General features: G+C 40.6%; 1 protein-coding gene across 1 annotated transcript in view; it reads right to left on the bottom strand.

Annotated features, from left to right (window-relative positions):
* The window catches only part of LOC137291234 (nucleolar protein 4-like), a 121685-nt gene that overhangs the window by 54451 nt on the left and 44082 nt on the right, over positions 1–23152 (bottom strand). The window contains exon 3 of the mRNA XM_067822531.1: positions 18227–18493. Coding sequence (XP_067678632.1) covers positions 18227–18493 — 267 coding nt within the window. The remainder of the gene's footprint in view (positions 1–18226; positions 18494–23152) is intronic.

The following is a 23152-nucleotide window of genomic DNA, read 5'->3' as shown; positions in this document are numbered from 1 at the left end:
AATGGCTCAGACGGGGAAGGGATTTCGCTCAAATTCTACTGTAGTGTTTCTAGTGGCAGAACACATTTGTCAGATCTGGAAGTAATGAAAGGATTTATAGGGGCTGTAGTAACCAGTTGCTCCACCTGCAGCATGGTAATTACACCTCGAGCTGAGTAAGTCTTGACTGATACTATAATTAGTGAGTGCCTTGCAATGGGCGAGTGTAATTAAGTTCTCTGACTACCCTTGTCTGATGGCACGAGTTCTGAAATGACTTTTTAAGTGCCAACTAACGGGAGTGGCTCCAACTACTGAATATCGTTGTAAATATTGATTGAGGTGTGTGGCATTACAAGAAAAAAGCACCCGAATCAGACCCACCAAAGCAGTAGCCTTTTATCATTGTCAACTCATTAACGGTATCATGCAACTTTGGAAATGTGGAAAGTAGACAAGCTAATGACGTTGAGGTGAAGCTGTTTAAGGACTGTACGCGTGCATGAAACGATGCAGATACTTGAACAACGGTAACTATCGACTGGTAGTACAACCCGCTGATTAAATCGGCGGTACAACGTTGAAATATGTTGCTGGATGAGTCAATGAGTCTGAGTTGCAATTATTGAAACATTCTGTAGACAAGTGAATGATTTTCAGATGCAACTGTTGCAACATTATGCAGACAAGTGAATGAGTCTGAGATGCATCTGTTGAATGGTCTCCTCGAGGACATCTGGGCGAAGGGACAGAGCGACTTGAAACGTTGACATGATGCGCGATCAGAGGGAGAGAACTTACTTGCCGGGTATCGATCGTTGAGGAGATCAAAGCGTTCCCCTGTTTGTGTGGCTGCGCGCAGTAAGCGCGGTCGTCTGCTCTGATTTATTTTGTTGGCAGACGTGGACTCCTCTTGCGGGGTTGCAGTCACAGCGATTGGAAGCCGACGCACCATACACTACATGACTAATCAAAGAGTGCTGGATGGGGTTGGCGATTTGATGAAATCACAAACATCAACTTTTTCTTCAAAGAGAGAGCTGGTTTTAAAATACCAAATAGTATTAACGTGACTCACGTCTCTTCTCACCTAGGGGAGGCACGCCAGGGTGACACAGACCTTTGCTGACACATGTCTGCTACCACTAATACCTTTTATGTTGCTTTAATGTTACTCGTTTTATGTCTTTGCCTGTTGAGACCTGTCACTGCGGTACCGAAGTTCACCCCATCCACGCCACTCTGTGTTATTGATGACGTGAAATATGACGTTATAACGTCAAATGGTTGAATTCACATAACATATCATTTAAGGTCAAGGTCAATGGGCTTCTCGAAGGACTCAGTAAGAACAACTGTTTCAATGTTCGTATTCAGATACAATGACAAATTATCACGGCGTTGGTAAGCATCATGACAGGAAACGTGTTCTGTGACGTTATATGCTTTACATTTATACCTGGAAATTCTTAGTGGTAACTAATTACAGCTCTTGAAAAATAGAGGGACTTCTCGTACCTGTTTACAATCCAAGATCAGCTTTAAAGATTGACACCTTTGAAGGTCCGTGGTAGAATACCCATTCTTGCCATAAGAAGCGACTATGCTTGTCGTAAGAGGCGACTAACGGGATCGGGTGGTCAGGCTCGCTGACTTGGTTGACACATGTCATCGTTTCCCAGTTGCGCAGATCGATGCTCATGCTGCTGATCACTGGACTGTCTGGTCCAGACTTCAATATTTACACTCTTCTTCCACATAGCTGGAATATTGATGAACTAAACTAAACTCACTCACTCACTCTCTCACTCTCTTCTGTTTGGACCTAGTTATCAAGAATACATTCCAAGACGGATCATCACATTCGGTTTACCTTGCGCGATGACACTTTACAGGACGTATTGCCAACATAAGTGGAAGAGGACGACGATTCGGCGCTTTCTGCGATTTGTCTTAAATATCATCGTCTACCATCACAATGTCGGTTTGATTCCTTTCAGACAGACATTTAACTCCGCTTCCAACACTGTTCCCTATTTATGAGAGGGGAAACAGAACTTTTATGAACTTTGTGTTTAAGCGAATATTCCAGTCTATTTTCCCAGGTTTACATAGTGTTACTATGAACATACTGTATTTATGGTGGAGACATTCACGTGGTTATTAGGAGGGGCTATTAGGGTTTTGAAGAAATCGAAATTGTTACCGTACAAGCCTTTAGTGAAAAGTGCGTTTGAGAAAATATGACCGAGGACAAATTCTTGGCGTTGTTGATTGAGGAGATATCAGAACGTTTTCAACCCCAAAAGTTGAAAATCGAATTTCATAGGGAGGCAAGATTGAACGAATTGCAAGTTTAAAAAGAGAGAGAACAGGCAGAGTTCAAATTAAGAACATTGGAATTGCAAAACAGATATAATTCCTCTAGACAAGATCAAAAATACTTTGATGTGACAAGGAATGTAAGGTTGGTCCCTACTTTTGCAGGGAAAGAGAGAGGACATATTTTTGTAAAACGTTCAGAAGGTGGCTACAAATTTGCCACAAGAGCATTGGGAAATGTTAATGTAAAGCAGTTTGAGGGGTAAAGCGCAAAAGGTTTAATCAGCACTACCAGTTGATGATGTTCGTTCAAACTTTGACGAAGAGAAACACTTCGTTTTGAAGGCTTATGACTATGTCCCTGAGGTGTACAGCCAAGGATGTAAGCAGTCAAAGAAAATGTAGGGAAGGACTTATGTAGAGTTTTCTGGGGAAAGGACATTTCCTGACCTTAGGTATTGTTTGCTGAGCTAAGATTTTGATAATGGAGTTGATTTTGTTGCAAGGTTTCATAGAACATGTGTACATAAGATTATGACTGAAACAATACTATAGGTAGATAGGTTTACCAAGTTGTCACCTTGGCAAATATTACATGGATGAAGATTTAGAAGATCATTAAAGCGTTGGGTGACCATAAATGCGCGATTTATTTCAGATCTCCTGTCCATTCCTTCCCACCGACCGAAAGAGATTTAATATGCATACAGACATAAATACACACATGCATGCAAATACATATACACATAAATGTGTCGGGTTACACATGGTAGGGTTAATATACAGAGCAACAGAACTAGGGAATACAGATAAGTACATTGTGGCATAGTGGTTGTACTGGGTGTATAATCAGCAAGACGGTTGTAACACTTACAGAAAAGATTTGTGAATGGCATTACAATGCATGAATGTTATGTTTTCCAAATACTCGACTACTGACAAGCGTAATTTCAGGGAGTACAGTCAGTCAGTCACTCTTCAAGGTACTTTCGGGTTAGGTAGGAAAATGTCAGTGACTGGTGGTTAGATACGTTTGAACCCCACTAAGTCGGGTATAGCATTCCAGCCCTGATCTGGTTTGAAACCTATTTACGTTTGTTGTCAGGAGTTAGATAACGTCAACAGGCAGGTAATTTGAGTTAAGGGTGTTATAAACTAGATGTCAGCATTCAGTCGCAAACAGCTTTTACGGACGTCATATCCGGGCCTATTTCTGATTGTTTTAACACTCTGTACGGTTGCAGTGTTCAGCTGTTTGTTGTCACCTGTTGGTTCCGCTCCAAAGGTGGGATATACAGTTTGCAACCCATTGTATTTTTGGGAAATCAGGGACACTCCTGACTGTGCTGAAGACAGTGGCGTACCAATTCTGGATCCGCCTTACTTGTGAAACTGTATTGAGGAGTACCTGTGGAGTTACAGTTTGTCATCTCTGAATCCCAGCGGGGGAGAAGGTTGATGACACAAATAGCTCCAGGCTTTTATCTGGTTATCACTCACATGACTAAACAGGTTCTAATGTTTTGGCGACCCATGTTTTTCCATTGAGTAAAGTACTTCAGAGAGCAGTTAATCCCTGCAAGAAGAAATTGTTCTTGCATTTCCTTCAGAGCTGTGACCTATCCTGTGGTTCACAAGGTCTCACGTGATATCCAAATTTGGTAATGCACCTTCTCGTTGCCTCTGTCATAGAATCTATGCGTCAAGACCCTATACTATCCAGAAAGCAGCTCATTTTGTCCGTAGAAACCTTGTAATCCATGTACTCTCTACATGTTTACTAATCTACTGATGAAGCTGCCAAGGTACCTGTTTCTGCTGAAATCAAGGTTGGTGAGAATGGAGTCGTCTAGACATTTCTCCTGTAGATGAGTGCAAGGTTTCTCCAAATTTGGGTCCCACGTTAATTTCAACAAGTGTTTTCATGATACTTATATGGCTGGCGATTTGGGCATTAAAGCAGTACCATAATCGACCCAGAATAGTCCCCATGTCCTTTAATGCCCAAGCTGCAGTTGACGTTGGGTCAGTACATACACTGTTGATCCCTTGCTGTCGGCCCCTGTTGGTCCCTTGCTGTTGGCCCCTGTTGGTCCCGCGCGGCATTTGGTGATAACCATGCGCACTTAAACCAGATCCCGAGAGGCCATGTCATTAGTAAACCTTCCTGGGCCAGTAACTGTCAAAGCCAGTGGCTTCACCTTAGTTGGCTTAATCCAAAGTATTTCCGCCTGATCAAGGGTCGACTTTCATGTGTCATGGGTGAGGAGTTATAATAAAGATTGGGTGAAATGACATCAGGCACTCGTGCTCATTATTAAAATTTACCGCTTTGACACTGGTATGAAGGCGTACGTTGTTGCAGATTTCTCTTGGTCATGCAGTCAAAGCCACTTAACCATTTGGGGGAATACAACTGCAATTACCAGTCAGACTTGAATTTACTTGAGTTTGAAAACTGAATTTGACAAAATGTCTAAAGACAGAAATTTCAGTCCTGGAGACAGGCATAGGGTGGCGTCATCTCTCCTCAACACTTGATGTCAAGATAACAGGTCCCGGGGCAATTGGCAATTGGCAATGTAATTGACAATGTAAACGACTAAATTGTACGAGCTCCAGGTCTCCGAAAACAGAAACCTTTGTGTTATCTACATCTGTGAAGAATAGTTATGACGTCATGTCTGAAAATGCAAAGTCAAGTGTTATCGCGACTTTTTTTCTTTGTGGATTTGCACCAGATGAGAGTCGTTGGTTTACCAGTGACGTTACATGGTTTGCCAGTCAGTGGTTTAACACGACTTATGCATTTGAGGTCTCTATGTGACGCTACCCTTCTTGAAAAAGCCAACAGCAAATGAACCTATTTTTAGACAAAAAGTTAACGCTTCTTTCGGATAACAACCACGAAGCCGGTTTTATTTGAGAGAACGTATGAATTATCTCGTCTTGAAAGCCATGTAAGCAGACAACTGCCCGACATTGGTGGCGGTGCTGTAATATAACAAGAATATGCAAAAGAGTGAGTGAGTTCAGTTTTACGCCGCTTATCGAAACATTCCAGCAACAGTCACGGCGGGGGACACCAAAAATGGGCTTCACTCATTGTACCCATGTGGAGATTCGAATCGGGGTCTTCGGCGTGATGGGCGAACGCTTTGACAACTAGGCTACTCCACCGTCCCTAAGATGATTCAAATGACATCGATATTAGGTTTGTCCCCTTTTAATGCAAACTAAAAATTAACCGAAAGTTTATTCTACAATGGAGAAGGAAATCCTTGCCCTGATTTCGAAATTGCAGCATTTTGTTTACGAAGTGTTTACGGACTACATTACTCTTACTGTTCTTTAAAAAATAAAGAACATTATTCACAGGCTGAAAGACTGCACTTTTGAATGTTATTTATTGGATCATTGAACACACGCAGTGTTAATAAGCAGGCATGTGTTTCATGTTCATTTAGAATGGGTAAAGAACATTCATTTATCTTTCAAATATCTCATTTTAAGGAAAGGTCCCACTGCGTTCAAGCTTTCTTCTTTTGATGGGCGAGAGTGTTGAATCTCAATATATTCTACACGTATATCTCAGAGTGTCAGTAGCTGCTAATTCAAGCACACAGAGTGACCACCCTTTTCTCGACCAAGCTCCATCTCAACACTTGTCACTTTAGTTATCCTCCATTGTGCACCGTTTTCGAGGAGCTTGTTAATGCCTGTGTGTTCACGTCCGGCACTGACCATTCTTTCAAACTATCTTTAGTATCAGTATCAGTTTCTGTAACTTCCTAGATACTGGGTATCCGGTGCCCTATCTGACCACGTGGACATTGCAATCTAAGTCGGACCTTGGAACATGTTGATTCGGGAACAGGACGTATGCCTCATCCGACGGTGCCAAACAATGGACATCCTAGAAATACGTATGGGCGTCTGTGATACACTGTTGCTGTTCTGTTCTGTATCCATTCATGATTGAAGTTTAAAACCTATTCTTTAGTCTTTCAAATGTAATCTTTATATTGTTTTTTAATCTTTTATGGTGACTTACTTATTTTTCAATTCAGTTCTGTACGAACCGATTTCTGGGATAAAATTCACGTCTCATCTAGATTAATCACATTACCCATGGGGCACCATCAGTTGCGTATGAATGGCTAACTGAAAACGATGGTGAAGAAAATCATAAACTGTAGAAACCGATGCGCAGTAACACATATCTTGCCAGTTTCCCAGTTGGCATCTATAATTCCACTTCATTGTCATTGTTTTTACGTACAATCTATTATATGCCGGTGTTCACTGGATTGTGTGATCCAGACAGCTTATTTACAGACCGCCGCGATACCGCTGGAACGCAAAACAACAACCCCAAACTTCATTGGATATTTTCATAATCCAATACCACGGTGTCAAGAACTATCTTGCCACATCCAAGTTGGGTGTGTGTGTGTAAGTCAAAGACTAATGTGCATTCACAAGTGGTTGGAACAGGCAATTCAGCGTCTAATGAATTACCCGACACGAAACGGATGTCGGTACAACTGCAGGACCTTTTCTACTCTGACAGTGAAACCGCTAACAGATTGACGATGAAAGCACCATAGGACTAATGTTATAAAACGATTCCGTACGATTATGAAGTGTTGAAACACGTCACCACAAACTGACTTGGGAATATTCGGATGTTTTGGTAAAATGGGATGAAACAGATGAAATAGAAATATACATTCACCAAACAAAATGTTCGAATTTTCCATGTTTGCATATGCTGTTAAACAATGCCTCTGGACATTAGTATCAAGTGACTGACTACCAACATTATTAGATTCATCTTTGTAACTTTTGAAAACATTTCAGATTCAGCGTAGAATGAATTAATGTGCATTTCAGTAGCAATATATCAATTCCGAAAATAGACTATAAAAGAGGGCCGGGCAAAAACACAGTGAATTTACACACGGTCAACCTGGAAGTATATTTATATATATTATTTTACAAAAATAGTACCTTTATAAATAAAGGTCATTGACAACAAGCAGATAACGTCATGAGGGAATTTCCAGCAGAATTTTCGTGACAAGAAAATGTACCTTAAATTTAACGTTGTACGATTGACACAAGATATAACTGGATATCCTTCTTTACACGTTGCAGAGAAGTAAAAATGCTCATAACATACAGGTCATTAGGTTTGGATTTGCTTTTCAACACAGCATTCAATAATATTCCAGCTATATGGCACTGGTTTGTGAATTATCGTGTCCGGACTAGACATTCCAGTGATCTACAACATGAGCATCTATCTACGCTATGGCCGATGACATGTGTCAACCAAATAAGCGAGTCTGACCTTCCGATCCCGTTAGTCGCTTCTTACGACAAGCATGGGTTACTGAATACCGTATTCACGGATACGGTCATCGTTACGGAATATGAAGGTGGTTGGTTGTTACACTATAACTATTGCCTGACAAAACAAAGCTACCCCCGATAGTATCTATGCGTGAAAGAAACAAGGATGGTTACTGATGGCGATGTTTTTAATACGGGTATCACAGATGAGTTGGGGACATAACGTCTACTACGTGGCTATACGCGGTCACATAAATTTTGATAAAGTTAGTAATCCAATTTTCAAGTGTAAAGTTTCTCTTACCGGGTAGTTTACATTCATTTTAAAGGCTGTGTACGACTATTTTAAAGACTGTTATGCTATTATATTGTGATACTGATGATATACACTCATGTAGAATGCTGGTTATCAATGCCCATGTATGTATAATGTAAGTGAAATAATTAAGTGTGTTGTCACAAATGATTCATTGAATCAATGACATGTGACTTACATGTAACTATGTGTATCATATTCCCCAGAATATATATATTATACAATAACAAAGCGCATTATTATGTCATCATTATACAATACTTATGAATACCATCAACAGTGGTGGCATTGTTCCGCATAATGTGTTCATACAAATATGAATGATTCAGTAAGGGCGCCAATACCAAAAAGTCATGAATAATGGAATTTCATAGATTTTTAAAAAAAATCTTTTTCACGATCACGTATGTCAAAAACAAGCCAGTTTCTTTTCTTATTACACAAACACATCAAAACAGATTTCGTAAAGCACAGAGGAAGTGGTTATTTTCAAATTAAAAATTGATATAAGATCCTTTTGTTTATTATCGGGCGGTTCGAGTTACACGTTATACTGTACCCCTGCCTTCTGTTGTTGCATTGTGAAATGTTTGGTCACAGGTGAGGCCATGTGGCGGACAACGCTTTGGGGTACAATGGCCAGTGTCCGGTCTTGTCCAAACATAAAGGGGTAGCCAAATTATGTGGCATGCGGGTCAAGCTTACTTTATGTCACATTTCAAAGGTTCTTTGTAACCGCTGATACTCATATTTGGTAGCGTTGGGTATTGTGAGCTTATTAATATCTGGGTCAGTCCAAATTGTCGGACATTACGACCCTTCAACTTAATTCATCCTTTAATTCAACAAGGGATTCAATAGAGGTGCCGATGTCCACTGTGGGGGAACCTCTAATGAGAACACGAGACCCGGTAGAGTTTAAGGGGTGGATGCGTGAATTGTCACGCTCGGAAGGGCTGACACACCCGGTATGGGGTCACGTGTCATGCGGACGCCTGGACCTTGGCATCCTCTACCCCTTTTAAAGGGCACGTGGCTGCTTATACCATAATGGTCTCAGCGTTTACACCTTTGTAGCAATACCCACAACGCGAGAAACGTTTTGTCCTCTAAAAGGCACGCAGGGGAGTTTGGGAGAACCTTTCATGCAAAGGTTAAAGTTAATTTTGAAATGAAAAAGTAATGGATCGTTTGTTACGAGAACAGGTGGCACCACGACCTGGGACCAATTCTTACTAAGCGCCTTTCAAACGTGGGCATAAAGGACTAGATGAATTTAGAAGCAAAGCCTTTCGATACCATTCATGCACAGTTCCGGTTGATAAGGGGCACGGGCTGCGATAAGACATTCTTAAAAAAGATATAATATTATTCATTGAGAGGAAAGCTGTTAAGAATTTGAAGTTTATGGATTATGCCTTCTTAGACTAGTATTGTGTTTAAGGGCGATAAAAAGGGGGTGACGCTCTCAGGTCACTAGTTGAGCATAAGGTCAAGGTGGCTTTGTCAGCCTTGTTGACCTGGGGTATCATTTAGTTGACTTCTTTGTCCGTTGTCGTGCTTCCTGGGGTAGAGGACTTTGAATAAACACGTTTAAATTGTAACCTCTTATCATGGTTGAAGTCCTCAAAGTGTGATGAATGAACTTCGAACTGACAGCTGTATACGTTCAAGTACAATTTATAGAGAAAAATATATTATAGACTATGGAAAAAGGAGCAATAGATTCGGAGTTCTCATAAGTTTGGATATGCATCAATATTTTTCAAAATCTATATTTTTAAACATTTCAAAATGTCAGATCATGATTTTATGATACCCGTAACATTGAATATACGACTTCAATATACATCTGAAACTCCTTTTGAAACGAGGATAATTTTCCTGATATTTGTATCTTATACACGTTCTTGCTTCGTCGACAGCATGATCACGATAATCACTGTTTGATGATTGTCAAACAAAGCACATAGCATCTGTACATGCTAACTGATCTTGTAAACGATATAATCGGTATTGTGCTCGCCCCTGCCTATACATAATTAAATCCACGGCGCAGACATTTGACTGTGACATTTGAAACATCGGATTAACAAGTAATGCATTAGGCATCTCTGAGAGGGACCAGTTTCATTCAAAGTGCGGGGGCCGCAGTAACTCTCCTTGTCGGCGACTAGCGGGTGTTAATGGTGTACGCTGTTTAACGCTAGCACGAAGGTCTCCGGCCAATGATGAAAGGTCGACTTATACGTAGATCGAGCTAAACAGAACAAAGACTTGGGACCAGAGAGTCGAAAAAGGGCTGAACGAGAATGGAAATTGAAAAGAGGGTGGGGGTGGGGGTAGGGGATGGGGGCGTTTAGGTGAGCCCGCGCGCGTGTGTGTTGATATTGGGGGAGGGAAGGGGAGGGTTAGGGGGGGGGGGGGGGAGCAATACCTTTTTACGTAGAGAATAAAGGAAAAAGTCAATTTGACTGTTGGTTCAGTCCCAGAGCGGATTTGAACTCACACTTTCTGATTCAGGTCATTGAGCTATCCAAACCACTCATCCACCGGAAGAAAGTCCATGTTTTTCCTGATTTTTGTTTCGTGTATTTGATGCCTCGATCATCTGTTCAGGCCTAAGCGATGTAGACGTTCGTCTCAATAATAAATATAAATTATCAATATTCTAGGCATGGTCGAACCTCATATCCTATTGTCACTATACAGTTATATTCTTGTATGTGGACAACTGGTTCAACCTGTGGAAAGGTTATAAATTGGTGTCTTTTGTGACAGTATGTTTTATTAACATATTTAGAGTAAGGTCGTAGCCAGTGTGCAGTGTTTTGGTGTAGTGGTGGGGTATAGTAATTTGCTGTTTTACTCTCTTTCAGCAAAGCCACGACAGACAGAGATGAGCATGTGAAGAACTGAAGTTAAGAATTTATTGTGATGATTGAACGGTATTACCACTTGGCCACCTATCCCCTGGTAGTAGTACTAGTAGCAATAGTAGTAGTAGCAGTAGTAGTAGCAGCAGCTGTACTACTAGTTGTAGTTGCAGTAGTAGCAGAAGTAGTAGTAGTAGTAGTAGTAGAAGTAGTAGTAGTAGTAGTAGTAGTAGTAGCAGCAGCAGTAGCAGTAGCAGTAGCAGTAGCAGTAGCAGTAGCAGTAGCAGTAGTAGTAGTAGTAGTGAATTTACCGAGATCAGTGGCAGTGTAGTAGTATTACGTAATGATAAGGTAGTAGACATGAGCAGTAATTTCCCGATTGTGTACACACAAACAGAACATAAACTGCTTCAATAGCAGTAATAGCTGACACTAGAGTCATCGGCATAAGTAGCTCGAATAGTAGCCGTAGCGTTTGATATTAACAACAGCGGTTCCGGAGTCATCAATAGCGGCATTTACGCCGTACTTATCCGTGGTACTGCTAGCCTGTATGCCTGTATGCCTGTAAAACTTCGTCACACCAAACTCCACAATACGTGTAACACTGCTTCAATATACATGAAACACTGCACCTAACAGCTGGAGCAGCCAGATTAAACCCGGTTACCTCCCTTTATCTCGCGACATGACATTTCCAAAACCTCGCAACGGTAGACGATATAGCAGCTTGTTTGAGATTATTTTTAATTCATGCCGGTACAGATTAGATCGAAAGTCAAATTTCCGCGTTACAGAAAGTGCATGCGTCTTATTCAATCGATGGCCGCGCTATGTGGCAGCAATATTGACTCCGATTAAGACGCATTCATGTGTAGGGATAAAATGTGTATAAAGGTTGTCGCACAAGGAAAGTGATTTGCAAATAGTGAAAAGGAATATATTACGCGTGGTTTATTTAACATATCAAAAGACATAACGTGATCTACTGCACTTCGTTAGACAAACAGGAACTCTTTTGAAGCTGTATGAAGGTACTGTCTTTAATGAGTGATGACCGTTACTTAGTTTTACCTGTGCTGAAAAAGATGACCTGTATCTTTGTAATGTAAATACATAGCTCATATGCAAACAGTCTTACTTTAATGTTTCTGTGCAGGTTTCTGTGCAAGTCCTTATAAGTAGCACGTAATTGTCGATAACAGCAAATCTGACGCTGCCGACACATCAATTCAAATAAATGCCATTTGCATTAAAGAAGCTAACAAAATATTGTTGGAGTATTTGGTCAATTGTGAAGATTCTTTATGCTGTGAAACATTTGGCCGTAAAAGCAACAGTTTACATTGTCGTTGTAATGTAGCGCGAGTTGAGTGAGTGAGTGAGTGAGTGAGTGAGTGAGTGAGTGAGTGAGTGAGTGAGTGAGTTTAGAACGTATTTCTTTTGAAATCAACTTTGGGTCCGAGGTGAGCCTGAAGTGCCCAGACGTTAGACGTATAAACTTTGAGTTAAACCTCTCATATAATCATGGAATTCTTCAGCGTGACGGGTATCAGACACAATTATCGTGTGTCCTCATCAAAATACATGTTTGTTATGCAAACTTGGTTTCGGTGATTGGAGGACTTGCTACCCTCTCTTCGCTGCACCTTAAAAGAGTTGACAACATACACAGTGCGTTTAATATGAATGGCGGTAGAAGCTCTTTTAGACGTATCGGTACAAGTCAAGCTGCGACAAGGGGGCTATTCGTGGGCCTTTTGGGGTGTTTTGGAGTGGAGTTTTGGGGAAAATGTGGATTTCGGCCCACTTCCAACACTATTCTGGATTCACGAAATGAAGGGAGAACACTTTCAGGAATTTCAACAGTGAAACTACTCTCAACATCTCATTTTCACTGTCACCTTCCCTCATTGCTGCTGACATCTTGAGTAATCTAGTGCGTAACGATTTTGGGGTTCACCCCGTTCTTCCAGTTTGCAAATCACGATGTTTCACATCCATAGTCATACATGAACAGCGACACATAATTATATATAGTCGTACTTATCAATACATATGTAATAAAATATATTCCGAAGAGACGCAACAATGCTCGGTGGATATATAATGATATCATATCTAATCTTTTTCATTTTCTCTGCCGGTATTCGCTGAGCAGAGTCGCCTCCCTTCTCTACGCCAGGAACCTATCATTGTGAGTTCGCATTCCGGGCCGCCCCGTATTGTCCTTCTTTCCTTGTCAGCACCATGCACAGACTAACGCTTAGTCTCTGAATATATGTAACCTTAATGGTAACAAACCTATTAAATTGAAAACGGGGCCAGAGAGACGAGAGATTCAGAACGCAAGGAAATCTAGACTTGATTCATTTAAGGTTTTAGGGTTTCAGGGAGGGCTAGGCTGAAGGGAAAATAATGTGGTTCAGGGATAGTGACTACATTATGCCCTTGCTAATGCTTACCTCTGAAATAGTGAACGGCTGACACCTCCATTGCTTCGGGCATGTCTCCCACACTGTTCACTGTTCCCTCACAGTGACACGTCATGCTTGTATTACTAATCTTGTACCAGTCATGCTCGTCTAATCATGCTCGTCTAATGCTACTACCTAGTTACCGTTTTATTGTATGGATGTGAAATCTGGGTCTAAGAACATGTACAAACACCTATCATGCTCGTCTAATCATGCTGGTCAAATGCTGCTGCCGAGTGAGTGAGTTTAGTTTTACGCCGCACTCAGCAATGGCGGGGGTCTATAAATAATCGAGTCTGGACCAGACAATCCATTGATCAACAACATGAGCATCGATCTGGGCAATTGGGAACCGATGACGTGTCAACCAAGTCAGCGAGAATGACCACCCGATTAGTCGCCTCGTACGACAAGCATAGTCGCCTTTTATTGTTTGCTGAAGGCCTATTCTACCCCCGGGACCTTCACGAGTTTACTGCCGAGTTACCGGTTAATTGTATGAATGTGAAATCTGGGTCTATGAACGTATAGAAAGTAATGAAACATTTCATCTTAAATTTCTAACGACTGCGTTAAGGAACTCTACAGAAAACGTCTTTATGTCGCGAGCTAGAGGGAGAACCAATGATCATTAAAATAGCGAAGAGGACTATCATGTTTTGGCGTAACACTTTGAGCAGTAATAAAAGGAAGATATCGAAAATAATCATTGATTATTTGATGTATGATAAAATAAATAATTGTTAGAAAATGTTTGGCTTAAAAATATGGAGGATATATTGAGTACTGGCGGGTCGAGTGACGTGTTCAGATATCAGCATAATTGTTCCTCCAGATGGGTTTCATTGTAAGTAGAAATTGCCTCAAGAGACCATTTCTATCAATCCTGGCGAATTTTCGTTATTAACATTTCTACAGAAATTTTAAACTAATTAAAGAAATCCCGTCTTTCTAACTGTAATTGCTTATCGAGAAATCACTGCTCCTCCCATTTGTGAGATTAAGAACAAGTAACCACAATTTTCCAGCAGAAACTGGCATATGGCGTGACCTGTCCCGAGGACAAAACATGTCCTCTCTGCAATTCTCCAGCCATTGCAGATGAAATACACTATATATTTCGATGTACAACCTTTGAAACTGGACGTCGTTTTCATATAAATGAATTTATTGTAAATGGTCAATGTACAATATAACGGTCTAATCTCCATAAGAGAAATGTCAGAATTGAAGAATCTGTAATATTGTTCATAAAAGGTTATGATAACCAATCCTCCTGATATCATCATTCTCGTCTGTTTATCTGCTATATGTATATCTTCATTCTCTTGTACCAACGTGGGTGGTTTTGAGAAAATAAACTTGTCTTGTCGTTTCACACTCAAGGCATAACTAGGCATTAGGGGCGTAAAGGTAGCCCAGTATTACATCAACTGAAGACCCTGGGTACATTGTGTGAAGCTCATTTCTGGCGTCCCCCGCCTTGACATAGCTGATATATTGCTAAAAGCTGTATAAAACTAAACACACTCACTCACTGCATTACCTGACACGCAGCGATATGACTGAGCCACTGAATATATGGCGGTGTGTGGAGCTCAGTCCTGGTGTCCACTGCCATGATGTTGCAGGAATGATGCTTCTGCGGCGGAAAACTAAACTCACTCACTCTCTACACTAGTCTTAGTTAATAATATGACTAATAATTGCCATGGCAATTGTCGGTCCTTTGAGCATTTCAAGAGACTCCTGTGTTCATGTTACGGAACTTCTTGCACGAAGAAGACTTGCAAATGATAATATTTTATGGTAGGGGGGACATAACTGACTCAACAAAATCAGAAATATTGATTTCCGATTCTCATAGTTACATGAATCCTAACCCCGTGGTGTCTTATTCCTTCGGTGTTCTTTCAACCGCCCCCTGCGTCCTTAATCAATTGGAAGTAGTGATTGGATGGAATACTTCTCTCCGAAATGGCACCATTGCAATAACGTTTTGCCTAATCATTCGGGCTAGTTAATGACAAAATACGTAGGCGTCTTATACATAGTCATATAATACACGGTATCAATAAACACTGTATCTTACGTAGGGTACTGAATAGAATACTGTAACCAACATCGTTGAATAGTTTATTGCAACCTATATCGCGGTATATTGTAACCTATATCACGGTATATTGTAACCTATGGTGTGGTATATTGTAACCTATATTGTGGTACATTGTAACCTATATCACGGTATATTGTAACCTATATTGTGGTATATTGTAACCTATATGGTGGTACATTGTAACCTATATTGTGGTACATTGTAACCTATATCATGGTATATTGTAACCTATATTGTGGTATATTGTAACCTATATTGTGGTACATTGTAACCTATATCATGGTATATTGTAACCTATATTGTGGTACATTGTAACCTATATTGTGGTACATTGTAACCTATATCATGGTATATTGTAACCTATATTGTGGTATATTGTAACCTATATTGTGGTACATTGTAACCTATATTGTGGTACATTGTAACCTATATCATGGTATATTGTAACCTATATTGTGGTATATTGTAACCTATATTGTGGTACATTGTAACCTATATCATGGTATATTGTAACCTATATTGTGGTATATTGTAACCTATATTGTGGTACATTGTAACCTATATTGTGGTACATTGTAACCTATATCATGGTATATTGTAACCTATATTGTGGTATATTGTAACCTATATTGTGGTACATTGTAACCTATATCATGGTATATTGTAACCTATATTGTGGTACATTGTAACCTATATTGTGGTACATTGTAACCTATATCATGGTATATTGTAACCTATATTGTGGTATATTGTAACCTATATTGTGGTATATTGTAACCTATATTGTGGTACATTGTAACCTATATCACGGTATATTGTAACCTATATTGTGGTTTATTGTAACCTATATTGTGGTATATTGTAACCAATATCGATGTATATTGTAACCTACATCGCCGTATATTTCAACCTATACCACTGTATATTGTAACCTACATCGCCGTATATTTCAACCTATACCACTGTATATTGTAACCTACATCGCCGTATATTTCAACCTATATCTCTGTATATTGTAGCCTATATCGCCGTATATTTCAACCCATATCTCTGTATATTGTAACCTACATTGCCGTATATTTCAACCCATATCTCTGTATATTGTAACCGTATATTTCAACCTCTATGGAGGTACTCAGTAACGTATACCGCGGTATATTGTAACCTATACCTCGGTATATTGTAACCTATATTTCTGTGTATCGTACGCTAGATAAGTGTGTATTGTAAACTATATGGAAGTACACAGTCACCTATATATGTGTGTATTCCGACCTACATCGCAGTAAAATCCAGATGTATACTGACCCCATGTGTTGACGTTTGACTAACGCGTGTGACAACATTTAATTCACCACACGTGCGGAGATCGAAAAGTGTAACGACTGTGCCCACATATTTCTTACAAATCCCACGAGAGAAAATGTTCACAGTTTAAGAATCCGTAATTAGAATTCAGCTTCAAATAGCAGCTCCATCTTACAACGAGAAAGGCTATTGGAACAAACATGGGTTCTTCTCTACTTGATGAAAGTTAATGGAATGACATCGAGGATGTTGACAGTTCTCTGATGATGATAAAGTCATTTTCCTCACCGGTGTATTCCTCTCCGATTATTCTAATGATGTAATTATTTGGCTTTGGATAAAACGATCAATGTATCTTACTTGGTACAACTGGTTTTACGCCGCTTTTAGCAGCAAATATTCCAGCAATATCACTACGGGGTACACGAGAAATGGGCAATACACATTTGTGCCCAAGTATAGAATCGAACCCGGGTCTTCGGCATGACGAGCAAACGCTTTAATCACTAGGCTACCCCATTGTATCTTTAGTAATCGGAATGTTCATACGTGTCAACAATTCCTCACGGGTTTTTAATCTGTGTATGAGACACTATTGCACAGGGATCCACACAGTGAAACAAGCATCCATTTTGATCTGTTTCCCCGATCATTTGCAACATGCATGGAAATATTGTCTTAACATATTCTTTAGAAGCATACATAATTTTTGTTTACCTATACCGAGGACGTTAATTTGAAAGCTTTGTGGGGAACTCGGTTTGTTGGAATAATGTTACATCTTTTAAAACAATCTGAATTTTTTTAGAAATATTTAGTCATATTTTACATGAATACGTTGAGTTGTTTAGAGACTGGAATACCAGTGTTTTTAGAATTAAGTGTAATTTGTGCACGCTACTATGTATTTGATGACAGTAGTGTTTAAATGAAACTTTTATATAACGCAAATTAAAATATTTTCTTTACAAAATCTTAAATATCGAATACCAGTTTTCAGTAGAAAAAAATCAAATTTGGAAATAAATATCTAACGTCATCATTCGGCTTTCCATGTCATTATCACGATCTCCACAATGAATACCTTTTCATGGGCTAAATACCTTAATAAAAAATTAACTGTTCCTACTAACAACAAAACAGTCACATAAATGGATTCTTTTTTTTTTCTCTTTGCTCCGCATGTATTCAAGCCAGGAATTATAATGAGTTCTTGATTATTCCAGACTTACTTAAATGCACCCTATACGTGGGTAGCCCCAGGGAGTGGTTTAATGGAGAGGCATACCCACATTTACTTAAAGTGTCTTGCGAATAACAATTATTAAACTAAATTAATACAAGACTTTTCATGCACAGACAAAGCCATTTACGGGCCAGAGAAAGCTGCTTGAAAGAATAGATGATAGGGGCTATTCGACCCCAAGACAAAAGAGTTGGGAGAAAAGGGGGATAATTAATATTGTAGGTATACCTCATCGTGACAAGAGAAATCTGACGCGTAGCCTTTGTTTCGCATGTGGTTCAGGTAGGTCTGGGTGATGGGGAGACTGAAGTCGATCATTGGTGGATCGTCCGTCACGTGACTTGGTGAGATCGTACTGCTGCCGTTCTGATTGGTCGCGCAGGTTGTGTTGTTGTTGTGCTCAAACGACAGGTGCATCCGTTTTTGGCAGTCTGCACACGACATGAGAAAACGTGTGACGGCCTCACGGGGCAAGAATGAATACGTTTCGGCGATCTGAAATGTAAAAAAACCAGCAATAAATCAACCGGAACAGTCCATAAAACTTGGCAGCATGGTGGGTGTTAAACACATAGGGGGGATCGTACAAAATGATACCCCTTGTTGATCCCCAACCCTCATTTTGGGGCTTAAGAAAAAAATGACGAGGTGTTACATGACACGACATTGCGCTAAACTGCGCGTGCAAAACGGTTGCAACAGCACCATCTGTGTCCTATACAAGGGAAATAATAGGCACAGGCCCTCCATCTTTAGGCCATATTGTTTGTGTCGGTGTCTGCCGTTTGGTAATAGCACCAAGGGATGACAAACGGTGGGGGTAGACGTATCTGCGCGAGGGAGGGTAGGGGCGATCCCCGTGGGGTGCGCTCGTTAAAATTTCATCCAGTTCTCCCTGATTCGTACGTGTTGTTAGAGTGAGGGTGCTGTCTTTGTTTGAGTGATATCAGTTTACAAAAGACGTTAACTCAATAAACGGATGGAAGGGTATGTATGGAAATGTACCCGTTAATCAAAATATCAAATATATAAGTCAGGAGAGTAAGGTGATGGCTAGAGCATAATCGCGCATGCGCATTACATGCTCTAGTTTTAGTTTTTGTAATTCATCATCCAAATGTATGGTGACTAAACTGAAACATTTCGTCACGACATTAACGGACGAACACGATACTGACATGCACGTTCATCGATGTATACCCCCAGCGTCATATCATTAGCCCCTGCCGTCGAATTACCTCTACCCTTACAAGTACACCTTAACCCTCCCCTCGAATTACCGCTTGCCTTACCCTTTGCCTTTTTACTTCTCCTCGTGGTACCTCAGCCCATACCCCCTGACTCACGTCTGCCCATACTATTACCTCTGCCCCTTGCCGTATCTTTGTCCCCTCTAGTACCTCTACCCCTGCCCCTGGGTCTCCCCTTCTGTATCCCTTGCCTCATTATCATTATCATTATCTCTAGCTCTACACCTGACACTCTATCACCTCTACCCCTGCCTCTATCATTACCTCTACCCCTTCTATATCCCCTGCCCCTATCATTGCCTCTACCTCTACATGTCCCTCTATCACTTCTACCCCTCTCGCTATCATTACCTCTAGCCCTTCTGTATCCCCTGCCCCTATCATTACCTCTAGCCCTTCTGTATCCTCTGCCCGTATCAGTATCTCTGGGCCTTCTCTATCCCCTGGCTCTTTCTTTACCCCTAGCTCTACACTTGTCTCTCTATCACCTCTACCCCTCCCATTACCATTACCTCTACCCCTTCTATCGCCCCTGCCCCTATCATTGCTTCCAGCCCTGCACCTTCCCTGCTTCCCTCCCCCCACCCCCACCAATACCTTTACCCTACTACTACGTTACCCCCTACATCCAACCCACCCCAAGCTCAACCCGCGCACCCCGTCCCCTCCTCTCCCAATCCCATCATTTACGACCTACCGCGACCTTTACCCATTACCCCGTCCGCCTCTTCAAATTAATCACTCCTGATGGAACCGCTATCCCGTCCAAGAGCTTCCACGGGACGCAGAGAGATTGCAAGTAAAGGAACTGATTAATCTCATCCTCGGGTTCCAGACCTCTGATGGTGATTGAGCAGTTGCATAATGGCAAGCTGGAATCAACGATGATCATTTTACAACCACTTCGTTCCACTGCCAACAGGTTTCTGGTTCGCCCACAACACGAGTTGTTTCCCTTGAACCACTAACAGCCAAACCGCATCCCCACTATTCCCAGTGAATTTCAACTGTCAAGTGGGACATCGCTTCGCTTTATTACAAGACATACATTTCAGCACCAAAACACGGTAGGTTGTTTACAGTTCGAAATGTCCAGACAATTAGGAATAGCTGCTGTTTGCATTCATCGCTGTTGAATCCACAACGAACTAAAATGTTTCAAATTTGATTGAATCTGGTTCCAAAATAGCCATAAAAAGCTTTTTAACTAAATCATTTTAATAAAATGATGATGCACAAAGAGCTAAGAGAACAAGAACAAGTAAAGGTTTCAAAGATAACAAGGAGTGAAACTGATGTGTTCCCCCACTAAGTGCAAATACCAAAGTTCATTTTACATTTGGAAACTAATATTTGAGTCATGACAGGAATACATTTTCCGTTTTAAGTGCGAAGATCAAAGTAAACTGTGAAAACAAAGCAAAAAGAAACACCACACCTTGCACAGAAAGTGCGAGGTACAGCTGTTGATAGGTTTTTATATATGGCTGCTGCGACAGCAATTTTAAATATCGCACTGGAACCCCTTGAACAAGCTGGAGAGTTATGATTCATGAGAGACGAACTGAATATGTGTGTATGCTTTTAAGCCGTTTCAGCAATAGTCCAGCAATATTGCCGTGGCTGACAATGAGCATACACATCACATATTGTACCCATCTGGGCCATATTGGGAATCGAACCCGTGACGACCTAACGCTTTAACTGCTAGGCTAACCAACTCAACCGTTAATTCAGTGTTTTGTGAGGATAAGGTGTTCAGGTGACAAAGACACACCTTTTTAATCGAATTCATTGATTTGAAATACGTCGAAACATATCGGTTCAATTGGTTCTTGGAAATTCAGTTGTCGAAAATTGTCCCCACATCATAATAAACAACGACTACACACACGTACACTACGTTACTGCATATTTTCTATTGTTATATTTTGTGTGGATCCGATTAACAAGTTCACATGACAACATCTTTAACCCACAAGTCGTTTCATTCCAGCCATGCTATGACGTAAACGGGAGACATATACATAATTAGGTGAATAGTGAATTTCTTCTTTACCACAACTTAAATACATATGGCCATATTGTAACTAAATTAGTTTAGCAAATCCACCATAAAGATCGATATCCTTTTGATAGGTTTACCGGAGATTTTCACGTGAGCCTTGGTCATTAAATGCCAGCGTTCGTTTTAAGTCGTAAGTTATTTTCGTATCAACCGCAAACCGTCCAACCAACCCCTCATCCCCACCCCCACCCCCCCCCCCCCCACCCCTTAGTGTAGGATATTAGTTGTGTTATTGCAACATATACAGAATATATGTTAGTCACAATTCAGTCCCTGCACGAAATATATGCTTTTTTCTGGATAACATTCCTAAAACACCTGTGCACTTTCCTTTATATGTCAGTTTAGTTGAACCGCCAGAAATATTCTTATTACACAGGGATCAAGCCAGCTTAATAATCATTGATTTACAACTGTACAAAATAAACTGACGGTGAAAAGAAACTTTACCAGTTTGACATGAAATTTCAAAACGTTAAAAACACAAATTCAAACAAAAGCAATGACATTCTCCGAACAAAAACAATACCCTATGCTATTTGTTTCTCTATTGTTGCTGTTGATGTTGTTTTGTTTTGTTGCTGTTTTTTATGTTCGGCAAATGTCATGCCAATATCAGTTGCTGTATGACCATCAGTTAAAAGTCTTTAACTTGGATTGATTTATAATTAAGGAAAGGTTTCATTTGTCTTGTACGCGATGACAGGCAGGCGTGCACATCAACAAAGTCAATGCCATTAGTAACTAAACGACATCGCTGCACATATTTCTTGTACAAATTATACATTCCGGGTTTGCGCTGGCACGACTTGAAACCTACAAGCAGTAGGAATATTACTACAAAGTTCCAAAACTAGTGTTACCAGTAACTAAATCCTAGTATAAAAGAATGGAAATAAGCCCAGGAATGAACTCGAGGTTAGAGGGGCGATCGGGTAGTCTAGTGGTCAAAGCGTTCGCTCAGCATGCTGAAGTCTGGGTTCGGTCCCTCACCAGGGTACAATGTGTAAAGCCCATTTCTGGTGTCCCCCGCAGTGATATTCGGCGTAAAACCACACTCATTCACTAGGGTGTAGACCTTTGGGTGTGTCAGGTGTTTTTCATGGCATTGGTCAGAGACACTTAGTTCAGGGAAAGCTGGTGTGGGTGTTATATGTTTTCTTGTTTGTTGTTGAATGACTGCAGTCTTTGAATAATGGAGCATGGTGCAGACAATCCAGTGATTTATTATGAGGGCAATGCACCACGCTGTCGGGATACCGTGATATGCACCAGCCGGGTCACAGAGTCTAACCAACTGACCCAACACGCGTCTCTCAATACCTAGCGATGGCTGTTTGGGGACGTTTCCGCTGGAGGTAGCTGATCCGTGGTGAGGGTAGGGGTGAGTGAGGATGAGGGTTAAATCAAAGCCTTCTCAGATTCCCTCCTGGGTTGGGGTTCATACTTAAGGATCATACTTTCCTCAAATGGCGCACATTTCTTTGGACATAGAATGTAAGAGTCCCTACCGCTTCCACACTTAGACGTGCTTTTATTAACTTTGAAAAGGTCAACTTCGTGTAGTTCTAGTCCGTAATGTCGAATTTATATGTTTAAGACAAGAGAGTCGATCTTTGAAATGAAATAATGATATGGGGAAAATGTTGATATTGCAATATCTTTAAAGTATAATCGGTTTTGTGAAAATAGCTCAAATGGGTTTTTTGCTGTTATGGAACAGATTAAGTTTCGAATTTTCTTTTGAACAATAACTTCTTCCAACCAATAATCTTCTATGTCACATATATTACGCAAAATGAATTATTAATCATTTTGTTGTTGTTGTGAAAACGC

This window comes from Haliotis asinina, chromosome 7 (assembly GCF_037392515.1).
Source record: "Haliotis asinina isolate JCU_RB_2024 chromosome 7, JCU_Hal_asi_v2, whole genome shotgun sequence".
NCBI classification, from domain to species: Eukaryota; Metazoa; Mollusca; class Gastropoda; order Lepetellida; family Haliotidae; genus Haliotis; species Haliotis asinina.
This window is presented reverse-complemented; position numbering and strand designations above follow the sequence as displayed.